Genomic DNA, 21,980 nt, shown 5'->3' with positions numbered 1-21,980 from the left:
TGACAGGACTCAGGCTTGCCATGGAAAGCTGCAGGCGCTGTGGCCAGCCCTGACAGGCATCAGTCCAGTTGCCAGCCCCCCCGCTCACCTGCTCCCTGGCTCTCCTGCACCTCCAGGCTCATCAGCCCTAAAGCAGCTCTCCTGCAGACGTCAAGGTGCTGTGATCGAGAGGCCACCCCACTAGCAGCGGGGCAGAGAGGATGTGCACGCGGGCACGGACACTACAGTGCTTTGCAGTCATGCAGGCGAATCCAACAAGGGGCTCAGACTGATATGCAGCTCAGACAGGCACACACGTAAGGAGGGAGAGGATGGGAGCTCAGGTCTCTCAAAGGGTCAAGACACCTCCTCGTCAAATGTATAAATCACACAAATAAGAGAAGTTCTGTGCAAAACTTTTAAAATTTTTATTCTCTGATTCCTCTTCAGTCCATTATGATGTCATTAACTATTATGTCTAATAGCATAAAGACGTAAACGCTTATTTGTTCACAGCTTTATATATAACGTATCTCAGAGAAGGCTGTTTGTTAGGTATGTGACATTAAATACCGAAACCAGAAAAGAACAAAAAAGCAAAACCAGAAGAAACATAATAGTGAATTACACGGTATGAAAATGAAGTCTATTTACACACATTAATCTATACAACATCATAGTCTGTACATTGTGTAAAAAATAATCACATTCATTTACATCATCTTTAATTTTTACTGTACTTGACAGATAAAAAGTTATTGATAAAGACGACAAAAGAGAATTTCAAAACAATACTCATACTAAGGTGCCGGGGGAAAAAAAAGCTGGAGGTTATCATAAACGTATTACAGTGCTTTGGGAAATAAAGGAGGTTGGGACATTTCTGTCACTGGTTTAACAATGGAAATGTTCCTGACTTAGATTTAACGACGTACTGTTATCATTGGGCAGAAGCAGGTTCAACAGAGTGGTGAAACCGTATGACAGAATGCTCCTTTTAAATGTTACTGTGGTCTGCTCTCATAACATACATGTTAGAGCAAATTATTATTATTATTTTATTTTTCATCAACAGAATAGCACTGCATACTAACTTCTGCTATTTGGTTATGTCAGGGTAGTACTGACAGCCCACAGCTTATATAGGCACTCGTGGCAACGTGAAGGTACTTTTGTTAGCACAAGTATTTCCTGTATCCCTATGCACAGACAATAATTCCTCGGACAGTAACTCTTAAATACATAGCAGCTTTCTCTGAAGGTTGCCTGCTGGTTCTACCTTTTTATCAGACATATTTAAAACTTGTTTTTCATTAGAGGTGTCTGAAAAAATTCTGGATAAAGTGAATTTGGACTTCATTCACAAGTGCTTTGCAGAAATGGACAAATTCACAGTCAACAGAAAAAGTTTTTTAGAACTCACAAAAATAGGAGACAAATAAGGCAAATGACTCATTTTAGTCCTTATGCATGGAATGTGAGACACGTGTGCTTGGCGGTGCCTTCTTTCCTACGTGGTCCCAGCCAGATTCCCTGGTGCTGAGGCTCTATGCCTCTTGCTTTCCTCTTCATCCTGCTAAAGGCAGAGGGAAGCCTGCCTGGGGGGCATCAGGACATGAAGCAGATGCTACAGAGTGAGGTGAGCTGCCTCCAGCTTGACTCTAGGAGGCTTTTTGTAATGCTTTTCATCATCTTTTGCCACCTATGAGTTGTTGCCACAACAGTACAATTCCAACACATGGAGCGCATGGAGTACTTACTTAAATACAACTCAAATTCTTAACTTTTCACGAAAGCCAGCACTGCTTTCAGCAGCTAAAAGGGTTCTCTCCATATTCCCAAGGTTACTTTGCAAAGCACGTTAATGCACCTGGCCCAGACTCCAAGGCCAACATATTTAAAAAGCATGTCAGCAATAATCTCGTCGCATGTCATCAGCTGGTTCCTGGTCAGCAGTTAAAATGACAATGCAAATCAAAGCTTTCAAAGGTATGACCAGGTGAGCTGCAAGTGGGAATAAGAAATATTGTCAATGGTGTGTGCACTTCTGAAGGAGGAGATCCTGAAACACTTTACAAATCACAAAATTACTTTACAAATTAATTGCTATTACAAATGGAATAGGGCACAGAAGAGAATCAGAAAAATATTTCAGAAAATGCCTTGCTGTCGGAATTTGAGAGATTTGACATGTTTGGTTTCTCAGAGAAGAAATTAAGACATTTACTTCAACAGTGGTTTTCAAGAGCCTTCACATAAAGAAAATTTCTAATAGTCTAGAGCACTTTGTTTTAGCATATGGCCCCTCTACAGAAGACAAAAAGCCAAACACCCAACCCAAAACAACTGTTGAAAGCTGAAGCCAGGCAAATTGAGGCTATGAAACATGAGGCTATTGGCTTTATCACAGAAGGCAGTCAACCACAGGGCACCCTATCGAAGGAACTGAGGGCTCCTCCATTGCCTGAACTGCACATTTTTTGGCGGATAAATTCAGCCAACCCCAAATTAGTTGGCTTAAAAAGGAATACCTGGGCATCATCTTTTAACCAGACAACTGAATGGCCTCTTCTGGAAAGGTTCATCTTATCTAACTTGAGATGTAAAGTCAGAAATTCAGAGTACTAGCCAGCTCCCCTGGGCTCATTTTATACTAAGTTAGAGGAAAAGGTGATTCAGCTTCCCTGCCTCAGCTGCCCAGCTGAGCATGGGATGAACCATCTTCAACTGGTGCCTATTTCTCTGTGATGACTATGGAAGGCACTTAGAAAGAGTCTTCAGCTCAGAAACAGGCATCTAGCTTTAGATACCGAAACAGATGAATTTCACCTGAGTTTATCGAGCACCCAGCTGAAATCAACTCTGCAGTGGAAAATTTAAGTCAACGCTGAACCATGATTTTGATCATGGTTGTACAACAATTAACTGCAGTATGAGAAGGAATTGTGTAACTGTTCGTGTTCAGGAACGTTACAGCACACGTGATGTGCTACTGGCTTTTCAGTCAGAACAACAAAACAGGTTTCGTACTCTGAAAACTTTACAACTCAGATTAGACTCTGATGCAACCGAAGGGAGAAAGGCAGTAAAGACATGAAGAAAGGGAGGGCCACTGCATGACAAGGCTGTGCCAGCTTTAGACTCTGATGCAACCGAAGGGAGAAAGGCAGTAAAGACATGAAGAAAGGGAGGGCCACTGCATGACAAGGCTGTGCCAGCTTCTCTTGCTGCCTCTACCTCTTCCCCTGACACTGCTCGGACTGAGTGAGAACTTGCTTTAGGGATGACAGGCAGCCAAAGAGTTTACTTGCATTGTCCTTTTGAGTCTTAGTCACCACAGCACAGAGTGAGCCCTCTTACCTCCACAGTGCTGTGCAAAATGCGATGAAAGACAAAGCCATGAGAAGCAATCTTGTTCTTGTGTGTCGTAAAGATGCAAAACATTGATCAAGTACTAGATTTGTCAAACTGAATTGCAGCTTTTGCATACATTTTAATATGACACGTATCTGTGGGTGAAAAGGCGGCTGAAAGTCAAACAGGTCCTGTGATGATGGGGTTGATGCTGTAACTTTGCATGAAATTATCTGGAAATCAGAATTTTCTGGGAGAGAAAAAAATGAACATAGTGCCCTCTGGGCCTTTTCTGACCTGTAAATGCTTGGACAAAGCATTATGAAGTTAAAACTGCCTCACAGAAAACATGTTTTCTCTATTTAGTCTATGATTTTTAATAGAGGGATGGGGTTCTACAAAGTGCTCCACTTTTCACTGGTTTGAAAGAAAAACATATGCAGCACCTTTTTCTCTTGCATGCCATTCTTTGCATGCCCACATGGTCTTTTACGAACTTAGTGATACCATGTACGTTCTCCCCCTGCTGCAACTTCATTGTCCCATATGACATTCCTCCCTACATGAAAAGCAGAATCAGGTCCAAGTGCATCTGGGCCCTGTTAAAGGGAACCATGTTGTTTTGTTGCAACTTAAAAAGTATTTTCTTATTTAAGCTTTACTGTCTTATAATCCAGAAATCATTAAAATGCAGACTTTCTCCATGCTCACCTAATTAGAACAAAGATAGTTTTCTCTAGGTTACAATGAATTATAAACCTGTATAACTGGTGATGCATCATGCAGAACAGACTGATGGAATGTGTTAGTCGAAATCTGTATTTCTACACCATCATTCTCTTTCTGTGCCAAGTCATGCAAAGAACCTCCTTTGAACACAAAAGATGAGTAAGTTTGAACTCTTGTCAAGTGTGCCTTTCTACCCTAGAAATTCTGGGGAAAAAAAGTGCATCCTGTATGTCAAATACCAGGGAGCTGAGCAGTCCTAATTCTATTTAAAGAAGCCTAAAGTGCACAAATGCGTTTAATTTAGGTACGGCCCCCAAAGATCCGGTGTGTCTGCATATATTTGCAGTTAAGAGTTTGTTGATTAGGTTATTCAGAGATCAAGGAGAAAAACTAAAGTTTCTGAGTCTAAAGCCTTTGGGAATATATATAGTTTAAATACAGGCGTAGGGGCGTATCCTTAGACTCCACGGGACTGTCCCAGGGCAGCCTGCTTCACTCCAGAATCTCAGCTACTTCACCAAGCGACAGCAGAAAACACTCTGAATGACTGCAGGTGATCAATGGCTTCTTTAAAGTAAATTTGGCAAAAAGTAAGAGGTCATCAAGTGATTATTGTTTAACTCGATACTTAGTGTGTAAAGGTCAGTGTCATGTAAGATTCAGAGTTACCTGTTCTGCAGTACACATGTGAACGATGGGGCCTTTTTTATCTTTGGTCTGACATAACTTTGTACCACTCCAGGGTAATCCCATTAAAATAAACTGTGTTTGACCGATAAATAGCTAAATTAAATCAGACCAGGAGGTGTATGGACACTTTGATGGCTGCCAACAATATTCCCAGTACTGGTGATGGTTTCAAGAACGTACATGTGTGCCTGCCAAGACATGCCCTCGCTGCCATTCTTCCCCTTCCCTGGCAATATTACGGACCTTGGATTCCGTTAGCTCCACACAATCTGTTATCTGAAACATCAGGGCAATTGATTTTATGGATCAGAGGTACACATGCAAATGTATGTTATTCCCACTTGCTATTTAGGGTGGACATGGTCAAATGTGACATGAGAAGTAAACATCACTAGGTTTATTTGTTTCAAAGAGTGCAAAAGTTCTGTGTATGTTTATAAGAATCTGTCAGTTCTATGTCTTTTTTTTTACAAAGTGGCTATGCAAGAGGCTTGGCGTTGAGAATTCCTTCAATTAATGCCTTTTATGGTAATTTTTAAGGATTCTGTCTGATTTTTTTTTTTCTGGAGTCATGGTAAGGACCGAATTTTAAATCAGGTCAGAGAGATACAGAATAGAATTAAGCTAAGAGAATTTACATTATTCCTTAAATGGGAGTTGTAACTTTATTTCAATATTCCTTGTTTTAGCTGCCACGTATGTAGTTCTTGAGACATATTTTGATTAAAATATTATATACAAATGTATTTTCACTGGGTAATATGCTATCCAAGGCTGTTTATCCTACGCCAGACTGCTCTAACAATAAAGCACCTCTTCATAAAACTTTAATAAAAGATCAACACAAATCTCTGATTTTAAACAGAAGAGAACAACTGCTGATCGCAATAGCACTATTGACAAATGCTGATGTTTTAATCAGAACTATTACAGTAGCTTTTTTGATATGGACTGCAAAGGTCCTGCAAAGGTTCTGCACTAAAACATAAAACCCAGGCACTTTTGAAGGGAACAACAGGATTTGAATCAAATTCTGTAGAAAGTAATCTCTGAAATTTATTCAACTAGCCAAGAAGCACTACCTTTTTTCCCTCTGTATAAATAATGTTAATGATTTCCTGGATTAGCGCACTAAACTCCCAGTGTGGTTAATTATAGTCTTACATGTCTTTATGTATGTTTTGCTTTTCCCAATTAGGAAAGAATTTCCTAACCCTTAAGGAAAGAAATGTTTCCTTAAGTATAAATAAAGTGTAAGAAATTTTCTTGCTTACCAGCTTAACCTTTTCAACATGTACCAAAACAGTCTGCATTGAAGAGGACACCATACATCTATCTTGTAGACATGTTGGAGGGTAAAGGGACCATTACAGTAAATGAGTTTTTGAATAGTTATGGACAGTAAACAGCAAGATAATATCAGAATTAATATGAATGCCATTAAAAATCCCAAAAGCATCCATGGGGCAGGTGTCTCTCTTATTATCTGGTTTGCTGCACAAACCAATTTCCCAAATACCAACATGTAGAAAAGCAAAGCACTAAACTGTACATTTTATAAAATATTACATTAAGCTGCATAACGAATGATATATCCCACAGTTTTTCATGTTTGGGGGGATCTAGCTGATTTATATCATGGTGGTCTCTGTCTGCATAAATGACTGAGCCCTTGAATTCCGGTGGAGATGTGAAACGCTTTCTGATCCATTTCGAGAAATCGAAGAGCTGTGGAGTCTGTAATCTCTGCCTGCTGTCTGCTTCCAGCACAAACTCCGCCATTTTCTTTTCAGCTCCCCTTGCACCTGTGTTGAAAAGAAAATGCACAAGACGAGCTGAAAATGTTCGTCACACATGAAGAACTTTTCCATGTTTATTGGCTGTCAAATGGGGACTTCTAGGAATAGAATCATAGAACCGTTTTGGTTGGAAGGGACCTTAAGGATCGTCTAGTTCCAACCCCCCTGCCATGGGCAGGGACACCCTCCACTAGACCATGTTGCCCAAAGCCCCATCCAGCCTGGCCTTGAACACTTCCAGGGATGGGGCATCCACAACTTCTCTGGGCAACCTCTTACTGTGTCTCACCACCATTATCGTAAAAAATTTCTTCTTTACATCCATTCTAAATCCACCCTCTTTCAGCTTAAAACTGTTACCCTTGTCCTGTCACTACCAGCCCTGCTTAGAAATGATTTCTGTCTTATAAGCCCCCTTTAAGTATTGAGAGGCTGAGGTATTGATAAGGTCTCTCCGGAGCCTTCTCTTCTCCAGGCTGAACAACCCCAACTCTCTCAGCCTGTCTTCATAGAAGAGGTGTTCCAGCCTTCTGACTATTTTTGTGGCCCTCCTTTGGACTCGCTCTAACAGGTCCATGTCCGTCTTGTACTGAGGACAGTCATATCCATTGACTTGCCGGCCACACTTCCTTTGATGCAGGACATGATTGGCTTTCTCAGCTAGAAGCCCACATTGCCAGCTCATGTCCAGCTTTTCATCCACCAGTATCCCCAAGTCCTTCTTTGCAGGGCTTCTCAATCCATTTATCTCCCAGCTGGATTGCCCCGACCCAGGTGCAGGACATTGCTCTTGCCCATGAAGTTCACATGGGACCGCTCCTCAAGCCTGTCAAGGTCCCTCTGGATGGCATCCCTTCCCTCTAGCATATCAAAACAGTTTTTATAAAGATTACAAAACTGAGGTGAAGACTGTGTCTATACTGTCTGTGAGGCGATGCCCCAAGGCCACTTTCAAAATCAGTTTTGTATCACTTGTGTTGCAACAGTAGCTTTTGGTATCTAGCTATTAATACCTACTTAAAGCATAGAATCAAATGATTAGCCCAAAATCAGGCATCTCATGAATACTAAAGACCAGAATAGCACTCAGGAGACCTGAATGTCAATTCCCTGTGCAAGCAGGTGTCTTCTTCCAACAGATTCCTCCTGTCAGATGCTGCATGCTGTTGAACATGTATTCAGCCTTAAAAAGTGGCTGACACCGAGAGGAATTCCTTGCATCTTTCTCGGTTGAGATTAGGAAAGCTGCTACATGCTGAGCACGTCTGAAAATCTGCTGCTGTTCTGGGGGTTAGATTCTCTCAGAAGATTGCCCCAAAATACTTACTAAATGGTGTTTCAAGTTTTGGATAAATTTCTATACCTGTTGCACCTCACTTGCACAATCCACATTGTGTGTAACATAGCTAGAATTAGATCATGTTAAATAACAGAAGATACACTTACTAACATCTCAGTTTGCAAGGAATTAGATCTCAAACAGCTCTCAAGTCTTCACTCGAATACACTAATTTCTCCTGTTGCACAGAAACTGCCACATATATATTCTACAAATAGTAATGCAAACATCTTCTAAAACAGCATCATGTATCAGAGCAGAATTATAGGGGCACTTATACATTTACTGAAAATAATATTTAACACCCTCAGTAGGAAAGGGGAGACTTACTTCACTGTTCAAAAAACAATACAGGACTGCAACAATCAACCCCTGGAAAGAGACGATATTCCTTAGTTAGTAGGCAGCACCAACCTAGGTCAATAAAACTTCTTTTGAATAAAAACTTTAAAATTTACCTGAAAAGATCCCAAACACAACTCAAAGATTATTTTATAATTATTGGAACTGCGGTCAGGAAATAGAGCAAAGACTGTGTAGTGAACTCCAAATAACGGAATAAGCAACAATGTGGATTTTGCAAGTCTCCTGGTAAATAAAAGAGAAAAAACTGGAGTTTAACGACAAGGTCTTGTTTTAGTAAGAACCTGATGCAATGCCATTTACACAAACCTCATATGACTTCAGATTTATAAAGTCTTAGTAAGAGTCATCTATTGGAAATTGTTTTCCTTTCAGGCTGGTTATGAGATTAGCCACATAGTAACCTCATAAATTAGCGTGTGCAGTTCCATGTTATACTTGATTTTGCTGACCTTGCACTCCCCCGAAACCTGGCAAAAGGCTGCAGGGCCTCTCTAAACCAAAAGACCCCTTTTTAGTTACCCTCTGGACAGCGGCAGGGTGTCGGACCTGCCTTCTGCTTTGGCTCTTTGACAGAAATCCAGTTCCCAGCCCGGTTCCATGGCCTGGGTTTTGGGGGTGGGGGTTTACTGCATTATTCCACAGGACCAAATTCGACAAAGTATCACAAGCTGCGATCAGGTCTCTCAAGATATTTTTTACCTGGCGTAAAGGGTTCAAAGTGGAAAGGAATAATGCCTTCCTGCAAAGTCATACTGACAGATCCTCTTATATGGAAGATAAAATATCTCTCTTGAAATTAACACATTGACCTTAATTTCCTTTAAATGTGCAACTGCATGGTTAGTCTGTACATTGCACATACACAGTATGCAAACAGTACCTTGGAAATGAAATCCAGAATAATCTCAACTGTGAGATTTTCATCAGCAATTTCAGATTTACTCCCAAATCCTAAAATCTTGTCACTATGCTGATGGTATTAAGCATATACCATTAACTAATTTTTATGTTGTCAATTACATAATACATTTTAGCATGAGATGCTACTGAAGTTAAGGAAGGAGAATTTTAAATTATTAAGCAGAGCAGCTCTGACAAACTGCCTGTGAAACCACTCAAATGATGAATTGCTAATTATCCCTTATCTGTCACTTATTTCACTCTAATAACATCAGTTCTATATATTACACAAGGCCAGTCATGCACAATTATGGATGTCTGGTATCAGATAAAACTCAAGAAGTTACAATGTTGAGTCCCATAATTCATCACTGTCCTGATGAATATAACTTGATTCAACAATGAAAGGATGCTGTTGTGAATTCACCTATTTTAACAGAAAAGTCAAGGTATTTCAAGCAGTTCTTTTTTTTTTTTTTTTTTTTACTGTGTCAGTCTTCATGGCTTTCCTTTGTTCATAATGTCCCAAAGGCTGCATCTGTTTATGTGGCAATAATCAGTTCTGACAGCAAAGTTTCTCAAGAATAGCAAAACCCTCACATCTAAAGGTGATACCACTAAAGTGGGACAAATAAGATTTCCTTGGCAGAAGAAATTAATTTACAACTGGAAGAGATGATGATGGCAGCAAATTTCCTGGTTTGCCAAGTGAAATGGAAAACTGATTTGATTTCAACTTACCTTACCCACTGCAAAATTAAAATGAGCAACAAAAAGGATGGAAACAGGTACAAGCAAGTGGGACAGAGGGGGGGGGGGGGGGGAATAGTGACTTGCATGAGTAGTATTAATTTTAGACTCGTTTTTTGCTTTCATTCCATTCTTGTTTTAATAATTTTTGTCTAGCTGATGTTACTTTCTCTATACTACACTTACATTTTAGTGAAGGAAAGGACAGACAAAATAGCCTTATTCTTCTCTATATTTTAGAAAATGCATTTGCATTTTGAAAAATGAGCCTTCCAGACCTTTAATTCAGTCTGTAGATGCAGTATTTATTGAGGAGGTTAATCTACTGTTCCTATGGGTATTGGCTAAAGACCATCTAATCCAAACTTAATCAAGCAATCAAATGTTAAAAGCAGAGAATTCACAGGGCTGAATAATGAAGGACGAAGTTGCTATTAATGAACATTTTACACCGTGAAATGCTACGGTAAACTGTGGAAAATTATGGGACTGATAGGAAGGGAATGTCTCGTTTTCATAAAATACATAAATACGACATGGAAACAAAGAAAAGTTCTTGTCGCAAGAAGAAAACTTGAGGGGATTTCCTGCCCATAGGTCAGGTCATTGTGCTAAACAATAAAGTGGCAACTGCATAATTGCATCTAGGTTAATTTGGTTCTCCCACACATTTAGTTAATTTAAGAAGCAAACACAAAAAAGGACTCTTGTAGGTCCATGAAGCATAGCCTTATGTCGATCCAGTTGTGTTGCCTTTTCCATGGTGCATCAGAATTCTTCACTTTTTGCATCAAATGTGTCACGTTGTTTACAAAACGCATGAGGTCCTAGTTCTCTTGGCTTTAAAAACACACTTTACTTTAGCTCACCACATTTTACCTGCTTTTAGGACAGGACACCAGTATTTTTTAAAGGAAGAAAAGGTGTTATCCAGGACCCCATTTTCTAGGCCACTTGCATGGTTTTGAATTTTCAGTGTTCATGTTAGGTTTTGTCATTGAAATATCATATTAACATCTTGAAGTGTCAAACTCAGTGTCTGTATCTGGGCTTTAAATAAGAACTACTATAATAGACTCTTGATTCTGGATTACAGTATCCAGCAGCTATTATAATGAACAACAATAACTGATATGGAAATATAATAAAGAACAAATCCAATTTTAGCAATGTGTTTAAATTACCCCCCAATATTCCTTGGTTCTAAAGCTGTGGAAACAATGGATGTTAGGATTTGATGTTCAAACCAAAACACAAAAGAAGAAAGTGTAAACAGAAATGAAGTTGATCTAAATCAGAAATGTTTGTTTTCCTCTAGAAAAATAAAGATGGTATTTTAAATCAACATAAAACATTGTATTTAATTTTTTACTTTTTGGGAACAACATAACTGCATTCAACTCTGTGGTCCCCAACATAAGAAGGATGTGGACCTGTTGGAGCAAGGCCAGAGAAGCCTACGAAGCTGATCCGAGGGCTGGAGCACCTCTCCTATGAGGACAGGCTGAGAGAGTTGGGATTGTTCAGCCTGGAGAAAAGAAGGCTCCGGGGAGACCTCAGGGCAGCCTGCCAGTACCTGAAGGGGCCTACAAGAAATTTGGAGAGGGACTGTTTACAAGGGCATGGAGTGTCAGGACAGGGGGGGATGGCCTACAGCTGAAGGAGGGGAGATTTAGATTAGATGTTAGAAATTCTTTACCATGAGGGTAGTGAGGCACTGGAACAGGTTGCCCAGGAAGGCTGTAGATGCCCCCTCCCTGGAAGTGTTCAAGGCCAGGCTGGATGGGGCTTTGGGCAACCTGGTCTAGTGGAGGGTGTCCCTGCCCATGGCAGGGGGGTTGGAACTGGATGATCTTTAAGGTCCTTTCCATCCCAAGCCATTCTAGGATTCTATGATGATTCTATCATAACTTCTTTCCAGCTCTTAAAATATATGTAAATATTACAACAAAAAGTATTTTAGAAATGAAAAATTTAACAAAAAAATTTTTTAAGGAGATTGAAGCAAGGTGTATTGATCTTGATGGTTTTGTTATGTCAAAATGAAATATTTATGCATTAAAAGAAATATATTACTCTCCATATTTTTTGTATCAGCATATTAATTCATGGATTAAACTCAAATTAAAGAACAGCTTGTTGGTCTTTATGAAATTGCATATTCTTTACTGAATTTAGTGTTTCACAAAAAAAATTATGCTCTATTTCAGCATAGTCATGTTTATTAAAACATGACCACATCTAAAAGTACTTCTGAATTAAATGTAATTATAATATCACAGCAATTACTGGTAGCAGGTTTCAGCAGAGGAAATCTTACAGAGATTATTTTAGTTCTGTATATAATATCTAAAAAATATGACTCACTTGTACTGTGACTGGTCATTTCCTCCAACATCTGGAGATCTTAGCTTCTGTAGTAAGATTCTTATAATACTAATGAAAAGTATAAAATTCACCTACAAAGAAAACAAAGATAATGGTGACTTCTGACTTCTCCACTCAATACACAGCACAAAGAAATGCTTATCAAGTCAGCAGTAAGTGTTGTGTACTTCCTGCCAGAACACATCAAGCTCTACACTGACAAACCTATTGCCTGTTTTCTGCCTCACTAGGTTTGTCCAGTGCACCTCTGCATGGCCACCAGTTCTAGTCTGGCTGGCAAAAGCCTTTGAAAGCTCCAGTTGTCAGCAATGTCCTTCTTCCAAAACCTCAGCTGAAGACAGGTTTCCTAGCAGTATGGGACACTGGATGTGATTTGGTTGCAATCAAGCATTGTCCTAAATTGTCGTGTGGATTCATGACTGGAAGCCCAAAGGAAAATGGGAGTCCCATACACAGTTTTGACCGCCTCTTACCTCTCGCCTTGAGTTTTAATATTTTCTGTCTGAATTAGGGGAAGAGAAGATTGTTGCACAGGTGATCTGTCCACTCCCATCGAGCATGGAACGGGCCTCTCACAGCTATATGTCTGACTGTCTTGGGTATTGGCTTTATCACTAATGCAACTGAATCCTTGCAGTCTAAGATTTTATTCTTGCAACAGCCCTCTGAGATGCAACAGTAGCATTATCTCATTTCACAGAAAGGGAATGGAGGCACTTTTATAAAAAGAAGTTCATACCCCGACCAATCCAGAAAACTGAAGTATAAAACTCAGTAGATCCTAAATCTCAACCCATTATTTCTTCCTCCTTGGCTTTTGGCAACTTGTGTTCACCAGCTGTTACGGTGCTGGATTGTTTGGTGTGGTCTAGAAAACTGCACATTAAATATGGCAGGCGTGTACTAAAGTGAGGGAACAATTTAAATTCACATCTTCACAGCAATGATGGGAGCTAAAAGCTACAGCTACATAAACAGCTGCATCAAATGCACACATTTTAGAAGAAAGCAACCTAGAGAAAAATTTGTATCACTGTGAAAATGAGCATTTTATTGTTTTTAACTAAACTCATCCCTAAGTCCAAAATCTTTTTCTTTTTTTTAAATCTTCTTTTTCCAGTGTTAACAATTTGGCTGTAAGCTTTTCAAGTTCAATGACTTTCTGTGTCTTCTCTGAAATACTCAGTACAATTCGTAACGTTAATAAATAAACTATGATCGTAATGACTACATGCCTCTCTGTATTTAATATTTCATTTGCAATGACAGGTGAAGGGAAGTGACAGGAACTGGCAGGGATTAACTAAAAGATCAGGAAAATTAAATCTAATATTTTTGAATAAAGAAGAATAAAAAAGAAATGTTAGAAAATATAGGCCTTTACTGAAGTAAATACAGATTTTTCAAGCAGATGATGAATTTGAAGTTTTCCTTGATGCACATCTCCTAAACAAGTAACAGGCAGAAGCCAGTATTCTCGCTGATTGTATCTACAGACTTACCACAGCAGAGCGTACAGACCAAGGGATATACATCTAGTTTGCCATATGCACTGGAACTAGTATTACTGGACGAGGAGAGAGCTTCCATTTCATTTTATATTTGTTAGCCACAAAATAGGAGAAGTTAAAATCTTTATTCTGTATTTGCAAAGGGATTGGCAGAATAACTTCTTGTTCTTCACAGGCATCCCCCTAGTTTCTACTGTAACAGGATAAACTGTCATGCGTTTCATTTCTGAGGCACCAAATAATCTGAAAAACTACACTTAGGTGACTCAAATTCTTGACTGATATTCATGTATTACTTTTAAGTCTGTTTTCAAACTCATCTCTTTCTGTCTGTAAACACAATCTTGGATTAATGGAAAAACATACATTCTTTGGAGTCTGTAACAGTTCTTGCACGAGGGAGCTTGTAGATTCAGCCAGCGGAAACTGGGTATTAGGATCTAAAGGTGGCAACTGCCATTGACTTACTACAGTGGAGCAAATTAATTTCTCTAAGATTATTACTGAATTGATCATTTATTAAAAAGTATATATCTGATTTAGAATAGTATGTTTCAATAAAATATGAAACAAGTAGTGCCTTGGAAGTTTGCTTTTAGTATTGTAGCTTTTCAGTCCCAAAAAATCATTTGAGCATAATGTCTTTAAATAGAATAGAATATGTATATTGTTGAATGACTATCTAAGAACGGTAAAATGAGAAAATAATGTGAATGCAGAGAAACTGCAAAAGAGTGATGACAAATGATGCCTCTTCAGTGGAGTAACAGCAAGATGCTGCTGATACCCTTCTCTGCTGGTTGACTTCTTATGAAGGTAAGTTTTTGAGTCTAAATACATTGCCTGAACATGTATCCTTTAAACTGTCTTCATGTTGCTTCTTTCTTGTGATTTAGTCCCTTACACTACCTGCAATGTGAGATAACATGATAAACATTTCTCAGTTACTGTGATGTGACAGAAGTACTGTTTGCACCTGAACACCACTCCTTCCCCAGTGAGAGCAGTTTATGCAAGTGGAAGTATGGAGAAGGCATTTGGCAAATGGAGAAGATGGGTGGTACACCAAATTAATGGTTTGGAATAGTCACCCCTAATTAAACAACTCTGAAATGTGTACAGCATGAAGTGTGGAAGCCTGCCAAATAACTTTTCTCAAGCCAAAACGGTCAGGAGTATGTGCCAGGGAAGGCTTCTGACACACTGAATTAACTGAAGCCATTCACACTTTGAGAAGTGACTTCAGAACTTGCTCTTTCAATACTATTTACTATTGGGCAATAAACTTACAGAAAATATAATCTTCTAAGCAGCAAAAATGCTTGGAGTTAACACAGAAATCGACAGAAGAGAGCAAACATAGCACGAAGACTGAGTAGACTTTCTGTCAAATCTAATGCGGTTAAACCATTGTTCCTTAAAACCTCTGCTTGATTTCCTCCTTTCAACATTATATTTTCGGCATCATGCTCACAATCAGGTTCTATTTACTCTTCTTTTCTTCACTCTTCTTCCTCTTCTGAAAGATTTTCAATATCAGCCATACTTTGGGCTTTCTTTCATGCTATTAGACAGTCAATGACAGTTCTCAGTTCTCCTTTATTTTCCTGAAATGCAGCTTCTTTCAGAGAATTTCCTGTGTTCACCTCACTGACTACTTACACAGATGTCCTTCCTACTACTGAAGCCGGTTTTTACTGCTGATCATCCTTGTCACCATTCTCTGTAACTTTTCCAGTCTTACATTCTCGAGAACAGACTGAAGGCACTGTGTGAGCATGATCTAAGTACACCACACTTCTACTGAGAAACATCATGACTCTTTCACAACACCTATCCAAAGAACTCGCAGTGATCTGTTTTCATCATTGAATGGCAGGCAGCACTGACCTCACTATTCAAAGATTTCAATCTTCAAATTTTATTTTTTCTAGAAGATTAACGGAAATGTTGAGCTTATCCCAGTGTATGTATACTGAAAATTATTTTCTCATGAATGTAGTATTATTCAGTCATTGATGACCAATTTTACATGACATTTCATTAGCTAGTCTTGCTCTATGAATGCACACTCTACTTTGCACAGCAGTAAGTTTGCGTAGCATCCTAGCTGTCACAATGAATGTGCTGGCTGTAGTTCAATGCTCCAACAAGACAGAGTACTGATCTGGCAGGAAAGGGTGAGTATCACTGTTTTTGTAAGTACCTGTACGTCTGAATTCTCCTTTCACAGCTTAACTTCCCAAAGGCAGAATGTAGTTGACCAAATAGCTGAAGAATCATCTAACCAGAGAAGTGGCTTCACACAGTATGCACTGCAGAATCACCTGGCCATCTGTAGTTCTCATCCCTAAAACATGCTGTTTAAGAGAAGAAATATATCTAGAAGGAGACAGCTGATCCTAAATACGTGCACCTAGCAAGCCAAAAAAGGTCATTTGCAAAATGTTTCCCTATGTCTCACAATCCCTTTGTGTCAAACCAGTAATAGAGCCATTAAAAAAATAAAGGAGACTGTTCCTTTGCCCCAAACAGTGATTCTCATCCACACTGTATGATATACTGGACTTTTGCAGACTGACTAGTACTGTTTTCTTAACTGACAACTGATTTCCCAGTCTCTGCTAAGATCCAGCTGCAATTCAAGTCTGCCAATGAGCACTTGGTAACTTCCATTTCCAGGTCTAGGACTTCTTTGGAGAAGCACTGCTTTCTGGCACATGAAGTTTCAGCTGTCTACCACATCATAGCTGTTTAAATTGAACATCCAGAGAGTAGACTTTCATCTTTCTGTAAACACCAGGTGGTTTGTTTTGCTTTTATCTTTCAGCATATTTTCTTCACTCTGGACCATGCCTCCTTCACAGCTCCTTTGAGGTACACGTATTCTCTTCCTGCTGTAGTTCTGTTGCATGCCCATTTCTTCATATCATAAACCATCTCTTCTGTGAGCCCTTACCTTACGTCATTTCACACATATGCGTACTCTGCTCTCTCTTTAAACACTGTAGAATTCACTCCAATGAAGATGGTAAGACGTTCTCTCAAAATGATTTTCACTAGGCACCGATTGAAAAGCAAGTCCAAGCGTAATGTGGACTCTTGAAACCTTGTATAATCTAATAATGCCCTAGTTTTTCTCACTAAAATGTTAAAAATAAAGTAAGTGTATCCAAAATGTATTAATTTGTACTGTGATTGTTTCCAGAACAAAACATACCATAGTATGTTTTGCTCAAAGTTAATTACACAATCATCACAGTGAATGGGAATTTTATTATGCTACTCCAGTAATTCTAATGAGTTCCACACAGGAAAAGCCCCATGAAACATTCTCAAATGGTATTCTTCTGCAAATACTTCATGTTCAATATATATTTCAGTAGGCTACTAATTGAAGAAAGATATACACAGCTATAGTTTTTTATGGCTGCAATAATATAAGATTCTCAATAGCAGGGTTATCTATTTACATGCAAAATCAAATCTGCAATTCATTGAGAAGTATAATTAGATTTTTGCTTCCCCCAGGCTCATAAACAGGAGAGATGTTAAAGAAAAAACAACATACAAATAAAAGCAACTGCTCATTTAATAGGAGGCAGATAAATTTTGAAGGCAACAAATTTTAACAGCCTTGGCATCTGTTTAACATTTCTCCTACAGCACAATTTCTTTTCATTAAAACAGAATTCTTGCCTATCTGGAACTAGCAGTAAAGAATAATGGGTATATGCACTGCACAATGCTGAACTGATCTATAATTCATGCTTCAAAGTTTACTTACTATAATAGAAATTAAAATTGGTATTCGTATAACCCACCAGGGACCACCATGCTCATTTGTATCCCAGCAACTATAAAAAAAAAGAGGGAAAATGATGTTGACATTAATATCATCTGGCAAGCAAGACCTATGAGGAAAAGTATTTCTTATATACAAGTCAAAGCACACTAAAATAATGCCTGTTCTAGCCTAGAATTTGGCATTTAATCTTTTTCTGCTTTTAATTTTATTTCCCTGGTTTTAATATGCATGTTCTATGACAAAGTAACCTGCTTGGTTGATGTGGGGTGAGCGGCGGACAATGTCTACCTGCATTTCTCCAAGGCTTTCAAATACTGTTCCCCACAGCCTCCTCCTAGAGAAACTGATGCGTTATGGTCTAGACAAGTGGTCCGTGCGGTGGGTGGGGAACTGGCTGAAAGGCCACACTCAGAGGGTGGTGGTAAATAGATCTTTTTTGAACTGGCAACCTGTCACAACTGGGGTCCCCCAGGGATCAATATTGGGCCCAACGCTGTTTATCATCTTCATAAGTGAGCTAGATGATGCACCCCGATGAAGTTTGTGGATGATAGCAAACTGAGTGGGGAAGCAGATGCTTCAAAAAGGAGAGCCACCTTGCAGGAAGACCTGGATAGGCTGGAAGAGTGGGCTAACAAGAACCTTATGAAGTTCAGCAAGGACAAGTATAAGGTCTTGCACCTGGGAAAACATAATCCAGGAGTGCAGCACAGGATGGGATCCACCTGGCTGGAGAGCAGCTCTTTAGAGAGGGACCTGGGGGTCCTGGTGGACATCAAGCTCAATATGAGTGAATAGTGTGCTGCAGCAGCAAAGCAAGCCAGTAGGATGCTGGGTTGCATCAAGAAGGGCATCACCAGCTGAGATAAAGAAGTCATTATCCCACTCAGCGCTTGTCAGGCCACACCTGGAATACTGTGTTCAGTTTTGGTCCCCACTATACAAAAAAGATGTGGATAGGCTGGAGAGGGTCCAGAGAAGGGCCACTGGGCTGATCCAAGGACTGGGAAGCCTGCCATATGAGGAAAGGCTGAGAGGATCGGGTTTGGTCAGCCCTGAGAAAAGAAGGCTTAGGGGAGACCTCATCACCATGTTCTAGTACTTAAAGAGAGGCTACAAAGAAGATGGAGACTCCCTTTTTACAAGGAGTCACATGGAAAAGATGAGGGTAATGGGTGCAAATTACTCCTGGCGATATTCTGACTGGACTCTAGAGGAAACTTTTCCACAATGAGAACAATCAGCAATTGGAATAATCTCCCCAGGGAAGTGGTGGGTTCCCCAACACTGGACACTTTAAAGATTCAGCTGGATGGGGTGCTGGGCCATCTTGTCTAAACAGTGCTTTTGTCCAGACAGAGCTTTTGCCAAGAAAGGTTGGACCAGATGATCCTTGAGGTCCCTTCCAACCTGGTGTTCCATGATTCAAATCAGCTAAAACATCAGGCACACTTGACTGTGCCATTAGACATCACGGAGGACGTTGGCCTTTAGGGAAACCAAGCTTAGTTTCACTTTGTGTAAGGACACATTCCCAATATGCACTTAGCACCAGCCTCTGGGTAGCAGGAAGATCTAACGCAACTGACAGATACAATTGAAATGACAGAATTCCTTCTGGGATATTTAGGTTACAGATGGCTGGAACTGATTTAGGAAAATGTGAGATTGAACCTGAAACTTTGTCTGAAAAACTGAAAATTTAATTTTCACTGTGCGCTCAGCACTTTCGGTGCAAATAATCCGAGAGTAAGTGCTCTGAAAAATTAATCTTAAGCAAGGGCAATACCCTTCAGAGTTCCTCTAACTGTGATCATAATGACAAAGGAAAAAGGAGTTAGTCTTCGGTTTACATGTTAGAGGTCTTGCAAAGAAAACTTAGAAATTATGTAGGACATGATTTTTCAGTTTAATTGCAGAACCAATTGAAAAATATTAGTCAGGTTGAAAAAAAAGAGTGTGAAAACTGTCCCACTAGCTAGGAATGCTCTCTCATTCCTGGGGGCAGCAGGAGCAACAAGTCTGATCCACCTACAAAATTCTTATCTCAGTTCCCCTTCCCATGCCAGGAGCCGGGCCTAGCTCTAGTCAGTCATAGTTTTACCTGACTATGTGCATCTTACATATGTTCACATCACATTTCTTCACTTCCAGGATGGTAATTTAGATATATCCAAAGTTATCTAGATTTCAATCTTTTGAGTTGCTAGTTAGCAAATTAGAATGCCCAGCATTTTATTGCACTGTATTGCAGCACTGAACACAAAGACTTCCACTGCTATTTTAAGTATTATTTTGACTTCCAAAGCAGATAGCTCTAAATGTGGATCTCAAGGGGTAACGTTAGTCACAAGCTATCTCTGCCCTCTCCTGCCCTTAGAGTTTTTCAAATAAACAGCAAGCATAATCAGTACGCTGAAGAGCTCCTAAACATCTGTTCCTTTATTGCCATATCAGAAATTTCAGTTCTGTGCTCGTCCCCTTCAGAACAGCAAACAACATTTGTGTGAACACCACCATATCCAAGGCAAGGATTGTACTGGGACAGTTGGAGGCTTTAAGCTTTCTCTCCCTCACACACTTACCCAGTGTCCTCTAAAATGATCCGTGTCACTGTCCACGTAATAATGAATATGGTAGGAATTCCTGAAAAATCACAAAGAAGTTTACAGGATGATCACAAAAATATAAATCCACAAAATAATAAAAAAACCACCCTAGTGCAGCCTGCTAGTAACCAATTATTCCCCAAATATACAGCATACAGTAGACAGTTTAGTGAATGGAGGGAGAAGCCCATCTGATGAGCTATGTGCTGTAAGCAATGCACTGCAAAGAAAGACTGGAGGGAAATGAGTTTATTTCTTATGAAATTGCAGCCATAATGACTAATACTCAAAGAATATGGTTTGCTTAGGTTTCTTTCAAGCTGTCAGAGTGACCTACAGGGAGATAGGTACAAGTTATGCATTCCCAATGCACTTCCAAGGACTACAATATAAAACTGAGATGTAAATCATTTCACAAGGAACGACTCCCACACACTGGTTTATTCCCATTTCCCAGAAACACCTAAATGTTTTATGACCACCTATTACTGGAAGCTTTAAAGTGCTTTGTATAAATATCATTCCACTTTCTGGAAATGAAAGGAATACATGTATTTAAAACCAAATGAACAATATTATTTGCCTTTTCAAAAAGGCAAATAGCATGGCATAGCCAGTGGCCGTGCAGCTAAACTTTCTTTTTCCTCCCAAATTAGGACAGCTCGAATCATACATTTTGCGGTGGCAGTCCTTGCATCATCCTATATCCTGAAAAACCACAGGTGTTGTGCAGATTGGCACAGGCCAGAGTCACGCCAAGGAGCAAGCTAGCAGTTACGCCTCGGCAGTTTTGTGCCCGCTCTCTCCCATGTTACAGAGGCTGTAACTGATGCCGGGCTGAACTGAGGAACTAGTGAGTCTGAGGAGTCATCCAACAGAAAGGGCACAACTACCTTGGTATGAAATATTGAACCTAATACACGCATACAGAAAAAAGAATATTACTGGAAGATGTTTAAGTTCTTACCCCATCCAATCAGCAGGTAAATTGTGAAGTGTCTGTTGGGGGAGAATATTAGTACTAGGAGGATGTGGAGGTAAAGTCCTTCAACAAGGAGCCAGTAAAAGTTTGCCATAACACCATACTGAAAAAACACCAAAATAGCCTTGCAGCCCACCTGAAATGTGAGAATAGGGGTCAAAGTCATTGCAGGAAAGATGCTGTATTATTCTGTTATTAATATACCCTACAGGTCTTAACTCCCCATGTCATACTAGTAACCCAGGTCCAGTAGAAATTTTTTTTCTTCAGTCAAGCAAATTGAGACATTGTAAATGTTACTGTACATATAAAAAGAAAATGAATTATTAAAAAATTATGTAGATGGCTCTCATAGCAAATTCACTCAGAAATTTTGAAAACTTCATAGCATAAATATTGTGGAAGGTGGTGGTTATCAATAAATGCACACATTTGCAATAGTTAATGAATGGCTATTAGATTAAATGATCATCTACTAGGTGGCTAATAAATATATTAAAATCCCAGCTGGCTTCCTAACACAGTAAAAATTAACAAAGAAACTGCGTTATGAATTTTTCAAGGCTAAATGGGAAACTGAGTGAAAAATATAACTTTACATGATGAATACTCTAAGTAGACTTAGAAGAAAAAGTTGACTGGACTTTTAAAAATTATGTCTTCCCTTTAGAAAATGCTTTAGTGTTTCTTAATTAACAAAATACATAAGCATGTATCGTAAAATGAAGTCCCAATGTACTTATAGTCTGTGTGCTGCTCTTCAGAATTAATTTTCA

At 39.4% G+C, this 21,980-nt stretch overlaps 1 protein-coding gene across 3 annotated transcripts in view; it reads right to left on the bottom strand.

The window, feature by feature from the left end:
* Positions 1-3,691: 3,691 nt before the first annotated feature.
* VIPR2 (vasoactive intestinal peptide receptor 2) overlaps positions 3,692-21,980 on the bottom strand; it is a 65,536-nt gene continuing 47,247 nt past the window's right edge. For 2 of the 3 annotated variants that reach the window (XM_075746611.1, XM_075746610.1), the window contains exons 7-13: positions 21,190-21,340; positions 20,199-20,259; positions 17,593-17,662; positions 12,274-12,365; positions 8,349-8,478; positions 8,221-8,262; positions 5,398-6,557 (exon numbers count right to left, since the gene is read on the bottom strand). In XM_075746611.1, coding sequence (XP_075602726.1) covers positions 6,384-6,557; positions 8,221-8,262; positions 8,349-8,478; positions 12,274-12,365; positions 17,593-17,662; positions 20,199-20,259; positions 21,190-21,340 — 720 coding nt within the window. In that variant the 3' untranslated portion in view covers positions 5,398-6,383. Of the gene's footprint in view, positions 3,933-5,397; positions 6,558-8,220; positions 8,263-8,348; positions 8,479-12,273; positions 12,366-17,592; positions 17,663-20,198; positions 20,260-21,189; positions 21,341-21,980 lie in introns of those variants that run through there. The other variant, XM_075746609.1, reaches the window with a different exon arrangement.

This window comes from Balearica regulorum, chromosome 2, assembly GCF_011004875.1.
Source record: "Balearica regulorum gibbericeps isolate bBalReg1 chromosome 2, bBalReg1.pri, whole genome shotgun sequence".
NCBI classification, from domain to species: Eukaryota; Metazoa; Chordata; class Aves; order Gruiformes; family Gruidae; genus Balearica; species Balearica regulorum.
This window is presented reverse-complemented; position numbering and strand designations above follow the sequence as displayed.